The 21,091-nt window shown below is 52.4% G+C and overlaps 3 protein-coding genes across 8 annotated transcripts in view; 1 reads left to right on the forward strand and 2 right to left on the reverse strand.

Annotated features, from left to right (window-relative positions):
* Positions 1–825, reverse strand: part of TXNRD2 (thioredoxin reductase 2) — a 48,604-nt gene extending 47,779 nt beyond the window's left edge. For both annotated transcript variants that reach the window (XM_081037920.1, XM_081037921.1), the window contains exon 1: positions 696–825. In XM_081037920.1, coding sequence (XP_080894046.1) covers positions 696–807 — 112 coding nt within the window. In that variant the 5' untranslated portion in view covers positions 808–825. The remainder of the gene's footprint in view (positions 1–695) is intronic.
* COMT (catechol-O-methyltransferase) lies at positions 440–20,317 on the forward strand. The gene is made up of 5 exons (XM_081037922.1): positions 440–913; positions 12,944–13,238; positions 14,169–14,362; positions 14,713–14,844; positions 18,575–20,317. Exons 2-5 carry the CDS (start codon positions 12,944–12,946, stop codon positions 18,773–18,775), a joined length of 822 nt encoding a protein of 273 aa, XP_080894048.1. The 5' UTR covers positions 440–913; the 3' UTR covers positions 18,776–20,317.
* The window catches only part of ARVCF (ARVCF delta catenin family member), a 57,517-nt gene continuing 56,653 nt past the window's right edge, over positions 20,228–21,091 (reverse strand). For 3 of the 5 annotated variants that reach the window (XM_081037915.1, XM_081037918.1, XM_081037917.1), the window contains one exon: positions 20,228–21,086. Coding sequence is in view for 1 of the 5 variants with exons in the window: in XM_081037918.1 (XP_080894044.1) it covers positions 21,060–21,086 (27 nt within the window). In the remaining 4 variants the exon portion in view is untranslated. The remainder of the gene's footprint in view (positions 21,087–21,091) is intronic. The other 2 variants (XM_081037914.1, XM_081037916.1) reach the window with 1 other exon arrangement.

A 21,091-nucleotide genomic window follows, 5' to 3' on the forward strand; every position in this document is an offset into this window, starting at 1 on the left:
CTAGGGGGCGTCATCCAAGAGCAGGGTCAGGAGGTCAGTCATTACACAGGCACTTGGGGGGGAAGCGCATCATCATGTGTGGGACTGGCCACACCGCCATGGTAGACGTGGTGGCACTATGGCCAGCTCTGGGGGAGGCTGCAGGGTTGGGCTCCAACCCTCCGGAGGGACCAGTCCCTGCTCTGGACCCTGGTGGCATCCCGGCCCTGGCTGTTATGTGATTACTGTCCTGGTTTGGTCAGTATCCCTTAGCGGCTCCAGGTGGATGAGTCACATCCCCTCCCCTCCCCCAGGGCGCTTGCAGAGAACCCGCCGGCAGTGGGTGCTTAGCGTCCATCTGTTCCCAAGCGTCCCCTCATTGATTTCCTACGTGTGTATGTACCGAGCACTTCCTTCCGTGGGCAGCTCGGGCCTTGTTTGGCGGCCAGGTTTGGCCCGTGGGGCGTGCAAGGGATGGCCCCAAGTCAGCTCAGGAGGTGAACCCTGAGGACTCCAGTTCACATGGGGCTGCGGATGGCTGAGAGCGAGCAGAGGGCATCCACCCAGCCGGCTTCCGGCACGGGCCCCAGCTTTCTGCCTCTGCAAAGGGTGAGGACTGCGGGTTGCTGGAAGCGAGAGGACGCCTGTCCCAGCCGAGGCCGACGGCCGCACGAGGGACACCCCGTGTGGACACCCGCAGCCGGGCCCCGCCCTACCTGCCGCGTCCCGGGCCGCGCCCCGCACTCCGCCGGCTGCGACTCGCGTCCGCCCCCGGAAGCGCCCTCCGGGTCCTCGCAGCGCGGCCGCCCTCCCGGCCATCGCCGCCATCGCCGCCACCGCGCCACCGCCGCCACCGCCGCCACCCCCGCGGGGCCTCGGCGGCCGGGCTGCCCGCCGCGCTGCCTGCGCCGACCCGGGTGTCCGTCAGGGCAGGGTGAGTGCGCGCGCGGACTGCGGGGCCCGGCCCGCGGAGGGATCCGACTTGGGCGGGGGGCTCCGACCTTGGGCAGGAGCCTCTGGACCTGGAGTGAGGGACTCGGGCCGGGGTGGAGGGCTACGACCTTGTGGAGGGTCTCTGGACAGGGGGGCTGCCAGTCTGGGCCGGAGGAGTGGGAACTTTGTGCTGGGGTGGCAAGATCCTACTTCGGGATAGGGGTCCATACAGGGCTGGGGTGTCCCCCTTCCCATGGCGATCCATACTCCTGGGATGGGGCCTGTCGCTGGGGGAGGACTCCGACCTGGTGGTGACCGGGCTGCAGAATCAGTACCTGACTCGCCACGAGAGGGTTACACTTGGTCTTTGAGCTGGGATTAGAGCCTTGAGACCGGGAAAATTGTGGGGGCCCAGACCCAGAGGGGCTCAGTGATATTCCCAACAGGTTCCGCCTTGGGGGTTTTGGGGGTACCCCCTAGGCCTTTCCCTTCAGGTGAATGGCTGCCCTACCAGGGAGGGGATGACCCAAACCCTAGACCCCTCAAGACTGGGTCTGGGTGGTGTGACCCCATCGTGCCTTCCAGGATGTAGAGAGAGGGGAAGGCTCCCCAGGCCTGAACTGCTGACAGACCAGCTTTTTGGGTTCCCCCTTCTCCCCGCCCTACCAGGGACTTTTGTGTCCTTTGCCTGAGACTGAGCATCGGTTTCCCAACTCATAGAGGGGCTCTGAGGGGGCACTGCAAGGCCGGTGAGGAGAGCAGTGTCAGAGATAAGCACAGCCGGATACTAGCTAAAGCATTGAGGACAGAATTATTCAGTAACTACTGATAATAGGGGAAAGAGCTGAGCTCCGTTTTGCTTAATTTGCTCAGAGGCAATTAAATGTTTTAACGGGAAATGAGTGAGGGAGGAGGAGTGGTAGCGGGGAGGTGCTTGAGAAAGTTAGGGAAGTGTAAAATTATAATACAAAAAGCGAATAGGGTGTTGATCCATGTCATACCCACTTGGGTATGCTAACTGGCACTTATAGAAGTTAGCCCTCCCCCCCACCCCCAGGTTGGGAGATGAGGTGTGTCCTCAGGTGTTGGCTGGAACACACACATCTTTTGGCAGCCTTGAGTTTTCTCAGGCACGCACCTTAAGGGGCTGGGGTCATTCTAGGGATGCAGCCTTGAGCTGTTAGAAACTATGTTAATATTTGTTCAAGTCTTTATAGGCCAAGATTGAGTCTGAGTTGAGAAGAGGGCTCAGAGGAGCCCAGCTAGGGTTTAGTTTAGGAGAGAGTCTTTGTCAGGTCCCCCTCTTATTGAAGGAAAGAAAAATTAAAGTCCATTTTCTGTTTGATCATCTTTTGTTCATTAAGGACCAGCTGAACCCATCTGTTGGGACTTGGTAGTAGAGGATAGTTGCTGGATGGTGCAAGCTAGCAGGCATTTAATGAGGGACAATTTCTATGGAAACAGAAAGAAAAGCAAAGGTTAATGGAGCTGACTGTAAAACCCAGTTTTTGAGTCCCGAAAGTGGACAGTTGAAAAGAGTTAGGTCTCTAGATGGTGGAGTGAGGATGGATTCCCAGTTTGGAGTTTGAATGTTTGTGGATGGCATAGACGTCAGTGTCACAGTCAAGATTATTACCTGGAGCAGAGCACGGACGATGTGGGAGTTGCAGTGGACGTTCTGAGTGGCCCATAAGCAGCAGCTCCAGGCACAGAAGTTGCCTATACATGATTTGTTGTGGTGATGAGTTCTTTGAAGTTTATATCAAGTTGTCTGACTTCAGCATGTGGGGCTTTATCAGATCCTGGAGGAAAAAGGGTAGCTGCAACACAACCTGAGTCCCAGTAAGGGTCTGGGCAGTCAGATTTTAATTCTCACTGATGCCAAGTCAGGAGGGAGGCAGGAAAGTAGAAATACCAGTTGGGAGAGGTGGAGTCAGATATTGAAGGAAACTACAAATCATTTGGTAAGAGCTAACAAAATGTGTAACATGGCAGGATCCAGTCCAATTCACAAGTAGATAATAAAACCTCAAAGACAGTGTACAACAGGGCTGGAATCTGATAACCCACAAGGTTGTGTTATTTTTCTCCATTGAGACATAAAATTTCTCTCTAAGTCACTTCCTTTTTTGATAAAAAATGATCAAAGTAATTATTCTTGTTTAAAATGATTCTGGTCTCATTAAATTTGGCTTGATTTATTGATATAAATGCAGCAAGAATGGGTATTGACCATATAGGCCTTTTTAAGTTTTCTTTGTGCAACTTTTTATAGGAATTTCAGATTGGACTTTTAAAAGTCTCTCAAGGCTAGGAAGCCAAGCCAAGAACTTACCGTCAGATTTCACCCAGAGATCTGGGTGAATTCTCAAAGTCTCCAAAATACCGTGTGGTTCCTGGGCCTGCCAGGCGGTGACCTTCCTTGCTCACTGGAAGGCTGGGAACCCTGTAACCAGGTACCAGGCCAGTTTTTCAAGAGGGCTTTGTAAGCACTGGCTTCATAAAGTCGACTGTAGTGTCTTAAAACTTCCTATCTGCTTTTATACGTCATTTTCAAATATGACATTATTTGGTATTATAACCAATGTTTTTAATTATGTCTTATCGTAGGGAGGACGGACTCTTATTGAATCTATGCAAATAACTACTATATTGCCATGAAAATAAGAATACTCTATAATAGTTTCCGATTTGGGTAGGGATCAGGCAGGGAGAAAAGGATAAATGCTTCAGTTTTGTTTACAAAAGTGTAATTTGCTATATTGTTATGAGTCATAGATAGATTAAGAGAAAAAAGAAACTTTTTTTTATATCCACAAAATAGAACATTAAAAATACAATACTTCAGAAAGTCACTGTTACACAGTAATGATGGAGATGTAGGTTATAGCATAAGGAATATAGTCAATAATATTGTAATAAGTATGTATGGTGCCAGATGGGTTAGATTTTGGGGGGTGATAGGAGGGTGGGGTTTGGGTGCAGGGTATAAAAGGTGAAGGGATTAAAAAGTACAAATTGATAGTTCCAAATCATGTGGATGTAGAGTAAAGCACAGGGAATATAGTCAATAATATGGTAATAACTATGTATAGTGCCAGGTGGGTACTAGATTAGTCAGGGGGATCACTTCTTAAATTGTACAAATGCCTAACCTCTTGGCTGGACTGAATGGTCCAGTGACCAGCCCAGCACAATACTGTTGCCGGATGGTGGGAGGGAAGATTGTGTGTCTTGCTGGGTCTGCTGCCTGCTGGCCTTGAGTCCCCAGGTATCTGGAGTGCTCGATTTCCATCCCTACAAAGGGCTTCTGTTGGGTTCCAGGAGGAACACAGATGAGATGGCGAAAGAGTGGGGTGCAGTGGGCTTTCAGGAGCACCATGTAGGTTTCGGTACTCCTGAAATTAATATAAAATAATATTAAATGTCAACTGTAATTAAAAAATTAAAAAGTAGGGGGAGGTAAAGGGGAATAAGAGGCTCAAATTTCCAGGTATAAAACAAGTACGTCATGGGGATGTAATGTACAGCAGGGGGAATATAGTCAATAATATTTTGATAGCGTTGTACAGTGTCAGATGGTTGCTGGATTTAGGGTGATAAAAAATAAATAAATAAATAAAAATAAAATAGAAATACAACAATAGTTCAGACAAAAGCCATAGAAAATTATAATCATCCTTTATCAGTACTCGGTCCCCTGTAGTTATTTTTTGTGCTGTTTGACCTCAGCAGTTTCATGATCCCATGAGTGTCTCCACTAGAGGTCTGGAGTTCCTTACTCACTGTTCTTGTCTACGTAAGAGACATCCAAAGCTGTAGAGAATTTTTATGTTTGTTTGAGCCAAACTGACCACAGTTGCCATGAAGCAAAATCTCAACGGATTGAGAAAATGTTCCAGACAATGGTAGTTTTGCAGCTTATTTTATACATTATAATAAAAGGAGTCGTGGGCGGGACCAGTTGCTCACGCGGTGGGAGTGCGTGCTCCTAAAGCCAGGTCTCTGTTTCCATCCCCACACGGGCCAGTGAGCTGCGCCCTCTACAGCTAAGATTGTGAACAACGGCTCTTCCTGGAGCTGGGCTGCGGTGAGCTGCCATGGGCTGCCGGGTGCTGCCAGGAGCAGCTGGCAACCAGCGTGAGTGGGTGTGGGCTGCTCTGTGCTGCCGTGGGCTACCATGTGCTGCCAGGAGTGGCTGGCAGCCAGCGTGAGCGGGCGTGGACTGCTCTGTGCTGCCGTGGGCTATCCCATGTGCTGCCAGGAGTGGCCGACAGCCATCGTGCAAGAAGGGGGTTCAGTAGATGAGAAGCTCCCATGGAAGGATCAGGATCAACTGGAGATAAGAGGCATCCGCAGGAGCTAGGAAGGACTTCTAGCCCTGGAGGTACCTTCCAGAGGAAACCTGGCCTCTCACCGAGCTTTAGAGTGTATACTCAGAATCACAGAATCACAAGATGTCCTCAACGTGCTTCAACAAATGTGTGTCCAGAGCACTGGATCAGGAGTCAGAATCACCATGAGATGCCGTGAGGAGTAGCAACTAGAGATAAGACAAGTTTCTGTGGGTGCGACCCTCTAGCATAGGAGTGATATGAAGTCACCTTCAGCCCACATACAGGGCAGGACTGGAAGCAGACAGGTGCTGGGGTTTTGCTCCCAGTGCCCAAGAGCTACGAGAATGTTCCCAGTTCCTGGGCAGAGCAGGCTCTTGGGCTTTGTCCTGCAGGGGCAGATGGCCAACCATTCATCCCTAGACACTCACCCTGGCAGTCTTTCCTGACCCATCCATCCCATCCTTCTGTCCTCCCCACAAGGATCCTGGCTGCCCAGCCTGTCAGCTGTCGTCCCCAGAATGTTCCTTGTGCTCTGAGGCCTTCCTTTTCTTCTGTCACTCCCGCAGCCACAGGCACAAGTGCCATCCTGCCCCTCCCCCAGGCTTCCCAAGCCAGTGGGGTCAGAGACCCAGGAGGTGTCTGGCAACCAAGGCAAAACAGCAGGCTGAGATCTTTGCAAAGGGGCCAAAGGTATTTCTAATGACCTTTTATGGATTTTTACAATGAGCCTAGGAACCAGATCATACAGTTAGTTCATCTTTTTAAAGAATTTTTAAGAGTCTCAGTAACTCATCCACTGATGCTTACTTGCAATATATTTATGAAAAACATTTCCATTTCCTTTAAGGAAAGATGAGTGTCATCTAGGATGTGTTAAATGTGAATGATGAATACTGGCCAAAAGTGATAAACAATCTGACTACGAAGCACAAAACCCCCCCTCACCTTTCTCCAGCTCCGGAGACTCGGGAGCCTGCGGGCGAGAAGGGGGCAGCCTTGAGGGGTGAGTGGAGCCCCCAACATGCAGATGTTGGGGGACTGGGCCTTGGTGAAGTTTAACTGTGCACCAGGCAGGGTATGGCAAAGCACCTTTATCACAAAGGATCACAGAGCTAAATAAAAGTCCAGGGGTCGATGGCTCTGGGTGTCAGTGGCCCATCTGCCTGCCCCCCACCAAGGCCTGAGGGTGCCTAGGGGTCTTGGCCCAGCTGCCAACTGTCTTGATTGCCTCCTTTGGGTTTCAGGGTGGATTCATGGCGATCAGAGGAGGTCATGGTTTTAGGGTTGCAGGGAGAGTACTTAAGAATGAGTTTATATAAGAAAGGTTTTTGGGGGGTGTTATTGTGGTTTTGGGACAGAGGGCCTGTCCCTTGCCGAGGTCTGTGTGCTGTCTGTGAGGAAATGGACGCTGGACACACACACCATGGGCCTGTTGTTAGAAGGAAGCACGCGGGGTGGACAGATTCTGCTGTGATAGGAAGAAGGTCCTTTCCCCTGCCTCCAGGAAGGGAGGTGAGTGAGCACCTCAGGAAACAGGAATCCCTCTAGGTGCCTGTGCCTGTCTTTGCAGTCGGGCTCAGCGGGCAGGCAGCAGGCCAGCAGAAAAGCTCTCTTGAGTGCCTGGGTCCCCCAGGGAGAGGGGAGCTGGGCTGTTCTGGATCCTGCTTCCTTATAGGGAATGGCATGTCCCCTTCCCTTTTTGGAACAGGGAAGGCCAGAAGCAGGGTGGCTTGTGTTGGTTGCTTTCCACTGTGTTTTCTTTTTATTGTAGTAAAATATACATAATTTAAAATGTACCATTTTAACTATTTCTGAGTGTACAATTCAGTGGCATTGTTGTGTAACCATTGCCACTATTTCCAGAATTTTTTCATCATCCCAAACAAACTGTACCCATTCAGCAGTAATTCCCCTTCCCCCCAGCTCCTGGTAACTTCTACATTCTGTCTCTTTGAATTTGCCTGTTCTAGATATTTCATGTAAGTAGGATCATAAAATATTTATCCTTTTGTGTCTGTCTTACTTCACTTAGCAGAATGTGTTCAAAGTTCAAGCCTATGGTAGCATATATCAGTGCTTCATTCATTTTAATAACTAAATATTCCATTGGATGGATAGACCACATTTTGTTATCCATTCACCTGTTGATGGACACTTGGGTCGTTTCCATGTTTCGGCTATTGTGAATAATTCTGCTATAAACATAGGTGTACAAGTATCAGTTCAAGTTCCCACTTTCAATTATTTTGGGTATACATCTAGGAGTGGAATTGCTGAAACGTGTGGTAATTCTATGTTTAACTTTTTGAGGAACCATCAAACTGTTTTCCATAGCAACTGCATTATTTTACATTGCTGTAGGGGGTTCCAATTTATCCACATCCTCACCAAAACTTGTTGTTTTCCTTTTTTTTTTTTTTAATATCCATCCTAATGGGTATGAAGTGGTATCTCATTGTGATTTTGATTTGCATTTGCATAATAACAAATGATGCTGAGCACTTTTTTATGTGCTTATTGGTTATTTATATATCTTCCTTGGAGAAATATCTATTCTAGTCCTTTGCCCATTTTCTAACTGGGGTGTTTGTCTTTTTGTTGTTGCATTATAAGAGTTCTTTATATATTCAGAATATTAAACTCTCACCAGATATGTAATTTGCCAACATTTTCTCCCATTTTGTGGGTTATCCTTTGGCTTTCTTGACATATACAAACTTTGATGAACAAAAGCTTTTTTTTTAATGAAGTTCAGTTTATTTTTCTTTTGTTGCCTGTGCTTTTGGTGTCATATATAAGAATCCATTGCCAAATTCAGGGTCATGAAGACTTACTCCTATATTTTCTTCTAAGAGTTTTATAGTTTTAGCTCTTAAAGTCTTTGGCCCATTTTGAGGTTTTTTTTGTTTTTGTTTTTGTTTTTTGTATATGATGTGAGTTAAGAATGCAATTTCATTCTTTTGCTGGTGGAAGCCTAGTTGTCCTAGAATCATTTGTTGAAGAGACTGTTCTTTCCTATTGAGTGGTCCCAGTGTTACGGAACTCAGGTTCGGTGTTGCTTGCCCCTGCAAGAGTCTAAAACACTAGCGTGACAAGGGTTGGTGAGGAGAAAAGCGTCCTTTATTCTAGATGCCGGCAGCTAAGAAAGATGGCAGACTGCTGTCTAAAAAAACCACCTTCCCTAGTCAAAATGATTAAGAGATTTTATAGGCAGGTAAATGGGAAAGAACAAAGGAAAGCAGGCCTCAGGGCTAACACTTGAGGATTCATCTCCTGTGGTCTTCTAATGCCTCTGGTCTGCCTCACTGTCCTTAGCCATCTGTGAACTGCTAGGGAGTTGTGAAAAACTGCCCAGGAGTTGTGATCCAACGTCAGATGGGGGTGGGAGGGGGGGCTGAGGATTAAAGAAGCTGCTCTTTTCAGGTTAGGATGTTTGTTAGTTAACAAGGTATGGGTAGCCTTGAAAAAGGGAACAAACCGAGTTCTTCTGTTAATCAGTGGGAGGAGAAACAAAGAGAAAACAGATGAATATCAGGAAGGGTCAAACTGCAAAGTAGCTAAATCTAACTGCATTATCGATTCCCTGAATTTCACCCTTACATCAGCACCCTTGTGAAAAAAATCATTTGATCATAGACATGAAGGTGTATTTCTGGCCTTTCAATTCTGTTCTGTTGGTCTTTGTGTCTACCTTATGCTGTCGTAATTCATAGTTTTGAAGTCAGGAAGGATGAGGTCCTCCAACTTTGTTCTTTTTCAAAATAGTTTTGGCCACTTGAGGTCCAATGAGATTCCACATGACTTTTAGGATGGATTTTTCTATTGCTGTAAAAAATGCCCTTGGAATTTTGATAGGGATTGCATTGAAGCTGTAGATCACTCTGGATATTAGACAGCTTCACAATATCAAGTCTTCCAGTCCATGAACATGGGATGTCTTTCCATTTGTGTCTTCCTCCATTTCTTTCATGCTCTCATGACACTACAACATGTGCCATCTGTGAAGGCTTCATAAAGGCCCAGCCTCCTCAGCCAAACCTAGAACTCCTTAAGCAGCTTCCTCTGGTTCTGCCCTTTGCCCTGAGGCCGAGAGCCATGGGGAGCGGAGACCTAGGGCACTGCACCAAAGCTTTGCCTCCTCCCCTCACTGTGGTCAAGAAACTACATTTGAAAAGTGTGCTTGGCAATCCACTGAAACACTTTTGTTATGGCATGTTTCGAACCTATACACAAGCAGAAAGGATCGGAGGGTGTTCCTCGGCTTCCACGCGCTCACCTCCCAGCCAGGGGCCAAGTTTTCTTTGTCCTCCTGTCACCCGCCCCCATGGTCGTTTTGAAGCCAAGCCCCAGCGTCACCCTTTCTCGTTACATCTCTGTAAGGTAACCAGGACTCTTCATCTCCACCCAGGGCTCAGAGCCAAAGCAGGGCAGTGGGATCATAGAGATCCTAGGCTGTTTCTGGGGGATACTGAGTGACCTCACTCTTGGCTCTTTCCAAGGGCAGAGCAGCAGGTACTCAGGTCCCAGGACCCAAAACAAGAAGAGCTCCCCAGGTTTAATTTCCCCACAAAGGACTCATAGGGCAAATCCCAGGTCAGAACATCTGCAAGCTCTGAATGGCTTCCTCTGCTGTGTCTGTGGGATTTTAATGGCGTGACTCAGTTTTTCGGCACTGCTGCCCTCCACTCACTTGCTCATGCTTTTATTCTACAAAGCTCTGAGCAGACCTAGACATGTTCTCCTCCCATGGTCGGGTGGGTTCGGCCTCTCCCAACACAGCTGAGCAATGCAGAGCAAGGGGGCTTTGGGAACAGGGAGGCCCTGTAGTCAGGGATGTCCAGCAGGGTTGTGTTAGAAGGGGAGGAGGCCACTGGAGGCAGTGTGGCCAGTGACCAGCACTCAGTTCGTGACCAGGGGCAACCAGTCCCTCACACTCAAGGAGATTCCAGGACTCTCCTCTGGGGTTGCTGGGATCAGGTAAGGGGGGCATGAAGCCTCTTCCCACAGGCACTGCATGGGGGATTACCTTGAGTGTCTCCCTGAGCCCCGTGCCCCTGGCCCAGGTAGGCCATGGAAGGGCGGGTAGGACGTGGACATGGTGGACAATGGGGCAGCATCGCAGTCCCTGTGCCAAGGGGCCGCTTCTGCCCTATTTGGAGCTTCCCTGACTGTCAGGCATGCCACCCCCTCCTGACAGGAAAGGCGGGAGCTGCTGGCTGCCTTTCACCTGGGCCCAGTCCCAGCTGCTCCGCGGGTGGGGCCCCTCCCTGCGCCCTTCTGTCAGCCCTGAGGGACACGGTTATGAACAAACAGACCTGGAGATAGAGATTTAAAAGCCAGATTCTAACATAATTCAAGTACTGTGGGGATTGAAATCTATAGTTCATGACCCCAGGGTCCACCAAGTAATTCACTATTTAAATGGAATATTCCTTCTTAAGTTAGGTGTTTAGTCCTAACATTATTTACTAACAAATTTTAATAACATAGAATAAAACAAAATGGCCCCTTATCTCACCACCCAAACACACTACTAGTAATGATAGTAATGATAAATAAAGCCACACAGGTGTGTAGTTAGGAAATACTAAGCAGGCAGATAGCACAGTGGAAGGTTCTGGACACTTCAGATTGAACAGCTTCTCCCCCGTTTCCTGCCGTCTGTTCCCTAGTTGAGAGACGCTCTGCCCTTATGTACCATGCCCTCTCCCCGTGTGCCCTGCCCCGTGTGCTCCCCTCACCTGCATTGCTGTCCTGCCCTCTGAGGGCCTTTCCCAGCGGGTCCCCAGCAGCTCTGGCAGAAACATGGCCGAGCTCACCGTCCATCAGGCTGGTGGGGCCCAGGATCCTCCCCACACGGGCACTCACGCTGGCACCAAGTCCTGCACCTGGCTTCCCATGCCTGCTCGTTTTCTGGCTTTCTGTAAGCTGTGTATTTGCCACCGTGGCCCACTTTTCTCTTGGCTTTTCTTTTTTTCATTGATTCGTATATGCTATTCGTAACTCGCTCTTGGTCTTCTATGTCAATTGTAAGTTGATAATTGCTTTCCTGAGAAAAAGGGCTTGAGCAAAGCGCTTCGTTAATTTCTCCTGCTTTTCATAAGGCACAGTTGCATGTGCCCTCATAACCCGGGCAGTGCCGACGAGACTGTCCCCAGTGTCCTGGGCTGTTGCCACCTCTCTGACGCCTTTTGTGCTTGCTCCTCTGAGGAGGGAAAGGTGAAGGGCAAGGCTGGCCTCTGGGGGGCAGCCTGGATATCTGGATGCTGGTCATTTTCAGGTTCCATTTTCTACTGATAATTATCTCAAGGCAAAAGAACTCTGCACCTGTTCTGTCTGCCTTGCTGCTGAGCTCCGAGGAGTGCGAGTGTGGAGGGCAGGCACTGGCTGGGAAAGCTGCCCTGAAGCTCAGGGTGGTGCTGGGAGCACGGGTGTGGGCCGAGGATTGAGGCCCACTGGGTGTGCAGACTTGGCCCTGCTAAGCATGTATCCCCTCGGCCTTGTGTAAATCGGCCACTTGGCCTGAGAGAATCTAGAGATCTGGGTGTCAACACTCCCCGGGGGGGCGGGGGCGGTCTTGGCTTTCCTGTTCATTCTCTGCTGTATCCACTAAGCCCACTTTTCCTCGTAGGCCATGTGTCCTGAGCTGTCCTCAAGGTGTCTCCCCTCCAAGACCCTCAGCCTACCTGCTCTTCTGGGTGTGCTTTTCCACATGGGAGCTTCTTAGAGAGCAGGGTTCTTTCTATGTGGCCACTAGAGTTCCAAGGTCCTTTCTTATGAATGCCCCATGAGTGACCGTGGCCCTGGTGGAAGTTTCCCACATTCCTCTTGCTTTCATCCTTTAACATGTTAAGGTCTCTGGTCCAAAATCTGAGCATGTGGCCTGAACATTTTGAACCGTTTTCTATGCGGACTCAGCCTTGCCCTGTCTCTGGGGGCCCCGGGCCCAGCTCCACGTGACTGGGTCCCACGCTCCCTGCCTGGGGTGGCGTGCCAGGGGCTCGTGCCGCACCTGTAGTGACTGATACATAGCTGGCACGTCTCTCACACTGTGTGCAGGCAGCAGGGCTGGCCTTCCTTGTCGAGGGACAGATTCGCCATGTGTGGCTGTGCCCAAGGAGAGTGGTTGAGTGTGCCTGGCCTGGGGCCTGCCTATATCCTTATTTGGAAATTCACTTAACGGAGCACAGGAGAATCTCAGACTGTCCCAAGTGGCTACAGGGGCTGCACGTGGGGCAAAGCCTCCCCTGCGCTGTACGTGCTTGCTTCAGGCCAGCTGTGCCTTCCTTGGCCAGGGCAGCAGCTGATCCCAGGCGTCTGGGAAGGTGCCCAGAGAAGGGGGCTGTGACCAGTAGGCCACCAGGCAGTCACATACACACCTGCTCTGTGTGACTGAGGGTGCAGCCCTAGCTGGAAGCTGTTTGCAGGTGTGCTGGGCCTCTGCTCCCCTGGCACTAAGACACTGGTTCGACCTCTTGGTCCTTGGGCCCCTATCAGCATAAGGGGGACAATAGTAGTACCACCAAAGTGAGGAGAGGATGGGTGAGCAGGAGAGCAGGTCTGCACTAACCCAAGGGGCCCTGAGCTCCCCAGCTGGCTGAGGGCTGCCTGGCCCACAAAGCACTGAAGCCAGCTGCCCTCCCCGCGGATCCCTTCCCTCCCGTTTCTCTCCCCTCCTCCTCACCCAATTTCAGATGCTAGAGGCCCCATCCCTGCTGTTGGCAGCCTTCTCATCAGGCCTGGTGCTGCTGGCCCTACTGCTCTTCCTGCAACACCGTGGCTGGATGAACCGTGGCTGGATTTTTGTTGGCTGGAATGAGTTGATCCTGCTGCCCATCTACAACCTGCTCATGGGAGACAACAAGGAGCAGCGTATCCTGCATTATGTGCTGCAGCACGCAGTGGCCGGGGACCCACAGAGCGTGCTGGAGACCATCGACGCCTACTGCTCCCAGAAGGAGTGGGCCATGAATGTGGGTGACAAGAAAGGTGGGTGGCCTGGCCGGCAGGTGGTGAATACAGGAATGGGGATCCCAGGCCAGGCAGCATCGTCCCTGCAGAAGGGGCTTGTTATCACCCAGTTTTTTGGAGTTGGGGTAGGGGTTCGTCTGCAGCCCTGCCTATGTCCTTGGGCTGGGGCCCAAGCCACCAGCCCAACTTCTCACTCCCAACCAGTGGCATAGACTGTGCAGAGACCCCGACACCCACTTCACTGTCCCTGTGGGGAGGGAGGGACATTTGATAAACCACCCAGGAGGCCACTGTTGAGGGTCCCCCGCTTGCCACAGACCAACTCAGCAATATTATTCAGAGGAGACAGCAGGAGCTCCATATCGGCCCTGTACTCACCATCCTGCAGAGTCGGGGGCTAGTGCAGGATGGGCAATAGGTTCCTGGGTGTTACTGCTGCGTATGAGGGTGCACAGAGCTCCTTGGACTCTGCCTGGTCCAGTACTAGGCCCTTCCCCCAGCCGCCTCCTAACCTTTGGACTCCAGCGTGGGGCACAGGCATGTGCTGTCCTGCACTCCCTGGAATTGGGTGTGGGGGACAGTTGTGACATCCACTGTCCAGCCCCTTTAGAGCCCTGCAAAGTGTCCAGCTCGAGGGTACTAGGCAGACCCCGAGTGTAGCCCATCGGCAAGGAGGGGTGCGGTGTCTGCAGAAGGCAGCTCTGGGTTAGGACAAGTTGGAGTCAGTCAGGAACCGTGGAAAAGAGAGAGAGACCAGCGTGTGCAAAGACAAAGAGGCCTGAGGGACTGTGGGAGCTCAGGGGGTATGTGCAGTGGGACCAGGACCTCGGGGTAGGGCTGGGACCAGGCATTAGGAGGGGTTGTTGCTCAATCAGGAGGAATAGGCCCAGGACCGGCAGTGGGTCTCTTCCCTCTGCCTGCGCTCACCTCCTTCTCCACCCACCCCAGGCCAGATTGTGGACACAGTGGTTCAGGAGGAGAACCCCTCTGTGCTGCTGGAGCTGGGGGCTTACTGCGGCTACTCGGCCGTGCGGATGGCCCGCCTGCTGCCGCCCAGTGCCCGCCTGCTCACCATTGAGGTCAACCCTGAGTATGCCGTCATCACCCAGAAGATGCTGGACTTTGCAGGCCTGCAGGACAAGGTATAGCACCTTCCCCTGTGACAGATGTGGACACAGGCTCCAGGGGTCCAGTGCAGGGGGGTGAGCAGGGGAGAGCCTGGGGCTTGCCCTGCATGGTTCAAGGCCGTATTTTTCCTGTTGCAGCCAGGCCTACAGCACCTCCTGGGCCAGGTTTATAGAACCCCCAGCAGCTCGTGAGGGTGGTCGCACTGCCCCATTCCACGGAGCAGGAAATTCCCGAGGCTGCCCCCAAAGGGAGAAGGCAGAGAGGGGATTTGTCTCCCCAGAACCCCAAAGAAACTGTTGGGTGTCCGGGCAGGGTGGTCTCTTTGACCCTGATGGGCACAGGCACTGATGGAGCACTGTTCCAGGTAACCGTTATCATTGGGGCGTCCCAGGACATCATCCCCCAGCTGAAGAAGAAATATGATGTGGATACGCTGGACATGGTCTTCCTTGACCACTGGAAGGAACGGTACCTGCCAGACACACTACTCCTGGAGGTGAGCTTCGCCAACTGCCTGCCCGGGATGGGCTGGCTGCAGGTGCAAGGGCTGCCCTGTTGGTAGGCCTCAGCCTCTCTGAAGAGTCCTGGCCAAGCCCTGCCAAGGCCGGCCCTGGGAACCAAAGGTAGCTCGTGCTGGCCTGCCTGAGGTCAGCAAGCACAGAGGACTGGAGGAGACCCAGGGCAGGATGCAGATCGGAGGAAGGGGGTTCTGGGCAGCCTGTTCCTGGGGTAGCAGGGTGGGGTGAGCCCATGGACCAGCTGGTCTGATCTTAAAGGCAAGGGGCAAAGAAGGCAGAAGGGAAGCAGTCTGGCAGCCGTTCCAGCTCTCACACCTGGACGGCTGGTGCTGGCTAGGGAAACTGCCATCTACTGTTTCTTCCTCCTGAGGCTACTTGTCATGCATCCCCCTGCACCCCCATCCCGCAACCCCATCCCCAGGCTGTCCCAGCCCTCAGTGCCAGCTACTTAGCCAGCACCAAGTGGTGACCAGTGGGGCTGCCTGGTCCCCAGGAGGGTGGAGCTGGAGCGCTTAGTGAGCTTACATGTGGAGCTTAATATTGACACCCACTGCCTTTCCCTCCGGGTGGGTAGTCAGGCAGATATTAGCAGCTCCTTGGCCTCAGGTTGGGCTTCAGATGCTCGGTCCCACTCCAGCCTCCCTGCCAGAGGACCAGCCTGGGGCTATCCCACGTTGTTCATCCTGTGCTCACCCACTTCAGCTCCCCCACAGGCCAGACACTCTGCCCAGTGCAGAGGGACCATGAGCATGGGGAACATGGCCACCAAAACCATGCCTGGAAGCCAGGCAGCACCTCAAACCCAGTGGTTCCTGTGCAAGTGGAGGCCCAGGCATCTGGACACAGCGGGAAGGAACCAGCACTGGCCTGGTGGGTGTGAAGGCACAGCATATTCCAGGAGTGGGCAGATTGGGGGCAGTGTCCCAGGACTATGTATGGAGGGCCTCAAATGCCACGTGGGTGGGGTCACGAGGGCTCTCAGCAGGTGAAGGTGAGGTTAGACCTGTCTTCAGGGAAGATCCCCGTTAGGTGCATGGAGAGTGCCGAGAGATGGTTGTGCGGAAGGTGGTGCAGATGCCTAGAACCTTAGGGAGACACCAGGCACTGGGAGTGGAGAGGGAGGGGATCAAGGGACTAGAAGTTGGACCGGTCACCTGCGTTGGCCTATACAGGCGGTCAGTGGAGGAATGACAAGGAATGACCCGTGGGCCAGGAGTGAGGCAGCTGTGGGGAGTATGCCCAGGCCGGAGAGGCCCACCAGGCAGAGGGGCATGATCCTGGAAATCAGGTATTGAGGGCAGAGACCAGGTGGCCAATGCAGCCGGGCCTGCATCATGGAGTGGGAGGATTTCAGTAGCTTTGGTGTGTATGATAATTGCAGGGGCCTGCATTTACAGAAAAGCAGAAAATATTGCCGTTTAATAACTAGGAAACAGTTTTCTCTGTGCTCCTTGTTCAAAGCTGGTAATTATCTCAAAAGAAGAGAAGTCCTGAATGGGAATGGCTGTACTTTACAAGCCCGCATTCTGCGGCCCTGCAGCCATGGCTCTGCAGGCCCCTGGCTTGTGCTGGGCTAGGGCCAGCCTGGCTCTGTGGTACCCAGCTGCACCTCCCCAGTCGGGAAAGGGGCTGGCAGAGGCAGGGGGCAATTCAGTCAGATGGCCACTTGAGGAGGTCTTGGTCCCTTGTCACGCAGGTGTTTCCACAGGGCTGCTTGAGTGTCCTCACAACATGGCAGCTGGCTTCCCACAGAGCCAGAGATGAGAGCAAGAGACAGAGACAGAGGAGCAACGGGCGGGGGGGGGGGGGTGTCAGGTGCTGTGTATGGCCAAGTCTCTGAAGCCACACACTGTTACTTCAGCCTTCTCTCTGTTAGAAGCTTGTCACTAAGCCCAGCCCACAACCACCTCCTGAAAGTCAAAAAACGGTGGACGTAGCTTAAAACCACCTTGGCTGCCTGGTCCTCTGAACACCATTTCCTCCCTGTGGCTGTTAGCACAACAGGCTTGCTCAGATGCGATGAGCTTCTGGCCAGAAGTCTCCAGGGAGTCTGTGTCCTCTGTCAGGAGGCACATGGTGTCTGGGGAAAGGCAGCGCAGGTGCCACCTTCTTCCCCCTTACCACCAGCTTCCAAAGGATGGTTGGGCCCTAGCACCCTCCAAAGGAGCCCAAAGCTTTCCTCCTTTTGTTCCTTCTTTCATGGTTAACTCGATGGTTTTTAGTGTCTGGTGTCTTTCAATCCACTGATAGTCCCATCTATTGTCAGCGGTGCCCCTACTCCTTCAGCCAGCCCTACAACCCTGCAGCGAGCCCTACAACCCTGGAGCCCCTGTTCCCGATTCACTTTGTACACTTCCTTCCTGCCCCAGACCTGAGTGGCCCTTCTGGGGCCAGGCCAGCGACACCTCCCGAACTGCTCTCTGTTCTAGGTCTTTTTAGACAAAATTGCTAGAAAGTTCTTTTCCTTTTCTGGTTTTAAGAGAAAAGGCTCCATGATTCATAGTGGTACTTTCTGTTCAAATTCTGGCTCAGAGGTCATCCCAGCCTCGCTGACCTCAAAGCTGTTTTCCACAGCTCTTGCTGGAAGGCCCTCCCCCACAGCCCACAGGCTGGATGTGACCACAGCCACCACCTAAAGGGCTGAGACCCCTGTAAGACTCTGTCCTCGGGCACATCCCTGGAGGTGTGCAGTTATAACCCTGCAATTTTTAGTTACTTGGAGATGCCTCATGCATGTGATCCTGCCGGCAATTTCAGGCACACCTAGGATCACTTGTTTGACTTTGTTTTCCATGTTTGAGATTGCTTGTTTTTTTTAACTGTTAAGATTATGTTAAAAAAAAATACAAAGTTCTACGCCTCTAAAATTAAATCTAGGAGACAAGGCAACATTTCCTCTTAAGGTTACTCATTCTATTATTGCATGTAATCTAAGCAGCTCCAACTTCAGTTTAGAGAGTCTGTGAACACTGGAGGACCTTGGCTGTGTCCAGCCAGCTGCTCCTCCTTCCTTCTGCAGAACCCAGGCCCGGGAATGCCGGCTGGCTGCCAGGACCCAGGTGCTGATGGAGATGGGCGTGTCAGATGCCAGGGCTTGGGGGTATCCAAAGTGAACCCGAAAGGCAGGCTTGTGGGTGGGGAGGTCTGCCCCCCGCCCTGTGGGATCATCCTGGCCAAACCAGATCCCATCTCCAGTGACCACCCCCAGTAGCCCACATACTGGGCACGAGGCATTTCTCTCACCTGGAGAAGTAATGTTTTCTTGGCACCGAGTGATCAAGGAACCACTGGCTTTAGCACTGTGGCACTAAAGGCAGCCCTTTAGCACTGGGGCCCAAATCCTGGCCCCGTCATCTCCTCCACTCAATCGTCCAGCTAGCATCCAGTGAGTACCTTTGTACCACACACTGTTCTAGAGGCCGAGCATGCTAGAGTGAACAGAGCAGGAAAAGATCCTTCCTCACAGAGCTGACGTTGTGGAGGTAAGACTCTCTCAGCACAGCCCTTTCCTGTAGCAGTCGCTGCTGGGGAGGTGATGAAGGGCTGTGGGGAAAACTCAGTGACCTCAGGAGCTGGGGTGGGGCTAACCCTGGAGCGAGGCCAGCGTATGGAGCCTCTGCCTGGCCAGGCGCACCTGTCCTGCTGGTGTGAAGCAGGCTCGCTGGGCACTGCTGACCCTTACCCCCTCCAACCGTCTGTCCCCTGCAGGAATGTGGCCTGTTACGGAAGGGGACGGTGTTGCTGGCCGACAACGTCATCTTCCCAGGAGCACCCGATTTCCTGGCCCACGTGCGCGGGAGCAGCCGCTTTAACTGCACACACTTCTCCTCCTACCTGGAGTATTCAGAGGTGGTGGATGGCCTGGAGAAGGCCGTCTACCTAGGCGCTGGCAGCCCGGCACAGCCTTGACCTGCTCTGGGTCTCTCACCAAACCTGGTTATGAAGGGCATGAGGGATATGCTTCTGCCAACCCCACTTCTGCAATTCTGGGGTCTGTCTTCAATGCAGCACACTTGAGACCTGCAAGGCCAAGGCCCACCTACACTGGTCCCTCTACACGTGGCTCCAAGCTATCACACACTAATCCACCCCAAGGGCAACTGGCTCACGGTGCAGAATCACTGCAATAAATCTGGAAAGTATTAGGTTGGTGCAAAAGTAATTGCAGTTTAGAATGTTAAAAATAACTGCAAAAACCGCTGTTATTTTTGCACTAACCTAATATCGTAAAAAAGCCAATCAGGGCAGGTGGTGGAAGTTGGGAATATCTGGAAACTGCTCAGCTGTGCGCAGTCTGTTTTTGAGGTTTGCTGTCACCAGGTGGCAGCAGTGCCTCAGTGATGGCCCTGACCACCACCAACACACACTTTTAAACCCTCTGGGTTCTTTCATCTCCTTTTTAAGAATAAATGCAACTTCACTAAAATCAGCTGACTGTTAATAATTTTATAGACCAATATCATAATTAAAAGACACTAAAATAGTAATTAAAGATTTAAATATTTAGATGGAAGACATCGACTGAGTACTTCTCAACCACTGCGCTGCTCCTTCTTTCCCTTGGTGCCTTCCACTTTGGCACCAAACACACGTTGCTCCCCTGGACTGGTTGCTAATGCTGCCCATGAGTCCATGTGGGTCCTAGACCCAGCACTGCTCCTGCTGTGGCCAGGCTGAGGACACAAGCTGTAGCTCCACAGGGGTATCTGCGGGCTGGGCTGAGCCCCCACCTGGAGGCTGTCTCAACCAGGAAACCAGAACAGGGCAGTTGGCCACACTTCACACCCCTCTCTGACCAAGCAGGTGTAGGGTAAGGGGGACTTGGCCCTGCAGCAACACCAGGTGCCCAGCCCAGGGGGCACAGAGTAGAAGCATCTTCCCCAGTCCTACTCAGCCTTGTTTATGAAAGAGACAGTGGGCTCAGACCAGGTGCCACTTTTGCAGGCTGTGCAGCTGGCAATTGATGACATGGAGTTTGTGTCTATTAAATCCATAGCTGCCCCCATCCCTGACCCTGTCCCTCCAGCCCCAAGCCCCCAAGTGCCTGGATCTCTGGCCACTTCAGAGGATCCCCAGGGATCACCCTGTCCTGGATGAGCCCACCTGTACCCAGAGAAACCTCTGGCCAGGACACTATCCTGGGGCTCAGAGCCTAGTTAACCACCAGGAGCAAGCCTATTCCTTTTTCATGTAGACAGAGGGTCGCAGCGAGCCTGGGAGGATGTGTGTGGGGAAACATCCCTGGGGCCTGGGAGTTCAGCCCCCACTGGACACAGCAGACAGACAGCTGTGGCCACCTCCCCCGACTCCCGACCTGACAAGTGGAAGAGCAAGCAGCTTGTGGCGAGAGGTCTGAGCCATGAAGTTCCTTTGTTGCTTTTTTAATTTTTAAATTTTCTTACAAAAATGTATGTGTTTACCAATACAATCTTATTTTGGTTTTGTTTTTAATGCTTTTTGTCAGTGTTTTCTGTTTTTAAGTCACAGCAGGCACTGAACAGCAGATCCCTGCTGCTGCCGAGGGTCAGTCCCAGAGGTGTCAGTCCCCAAGGCGCTACTCAGGGCTCCAGCAGACAGGATATGGGAGCTGTGCCAGGACCAGTGTCACTTGGAAGGCTCCCACTGCACTGGGTTCTACGCATCCAAGGGCAGGGTGGGGGCAAGCACAGCCTGACCCCCATCTCGCTGCCTCCAACCCTCTCTGAACGGGCCAGCCTCCCCCCTCCCCCCCGGGAGCAGTCCCACACCCATGGTTGGCCTGCCATGCAGGGTGGGACTCGGGAACCCAGGGGATCCCCTCCACCTTTCAGAGTCCAACTCTTTCTGAGCACCCTTCCTTGCCCAGCTGCCTGCCCCCAGGGCTGGCCTATCCCACTCCTATAGGGCACTGCACACACAGGGCCACACCCTTACTTTTCCAGCCCCCTCTCCTGGCACCGTCCTGGGCCCCGCCCCAGAGCCCCATAGGCCTTCTCTTTCACTCGCACACAGCACCATGTCAGTAAACAGCTAACTCTGCCTAGGGAGTTAGGAGGGAGGGATCGAGGGGGCAGAAAGGGAGGCGTGTCCAGAAAGTCCGGCCTTGGCTCCAGCGCAGAGGCACTGCCAACCCTTGCCACCAGGGGGCTCCAAGCTCCATGGCAGGGTCTGTGCAGGCCGCCACTGGAGTTCCCTTCTTCCAGTGATCAGATCCCTAAGAATGAAAGGCTAGGCCCGGGCCCTGAG

Source organism: Rhinolophus hipposideros (genome assembly GCF_964194185.1).
Source record: "Rhinolophus hipposideros genome assembly, chromosome: 24".
NCBI classification, from domain to species: Eukaryota; Metazoa; Chordata; class Mammalia; order Chiroptera; family Rhinolophidae; genus Rhinolophus; species Rhinolophus hipposideros.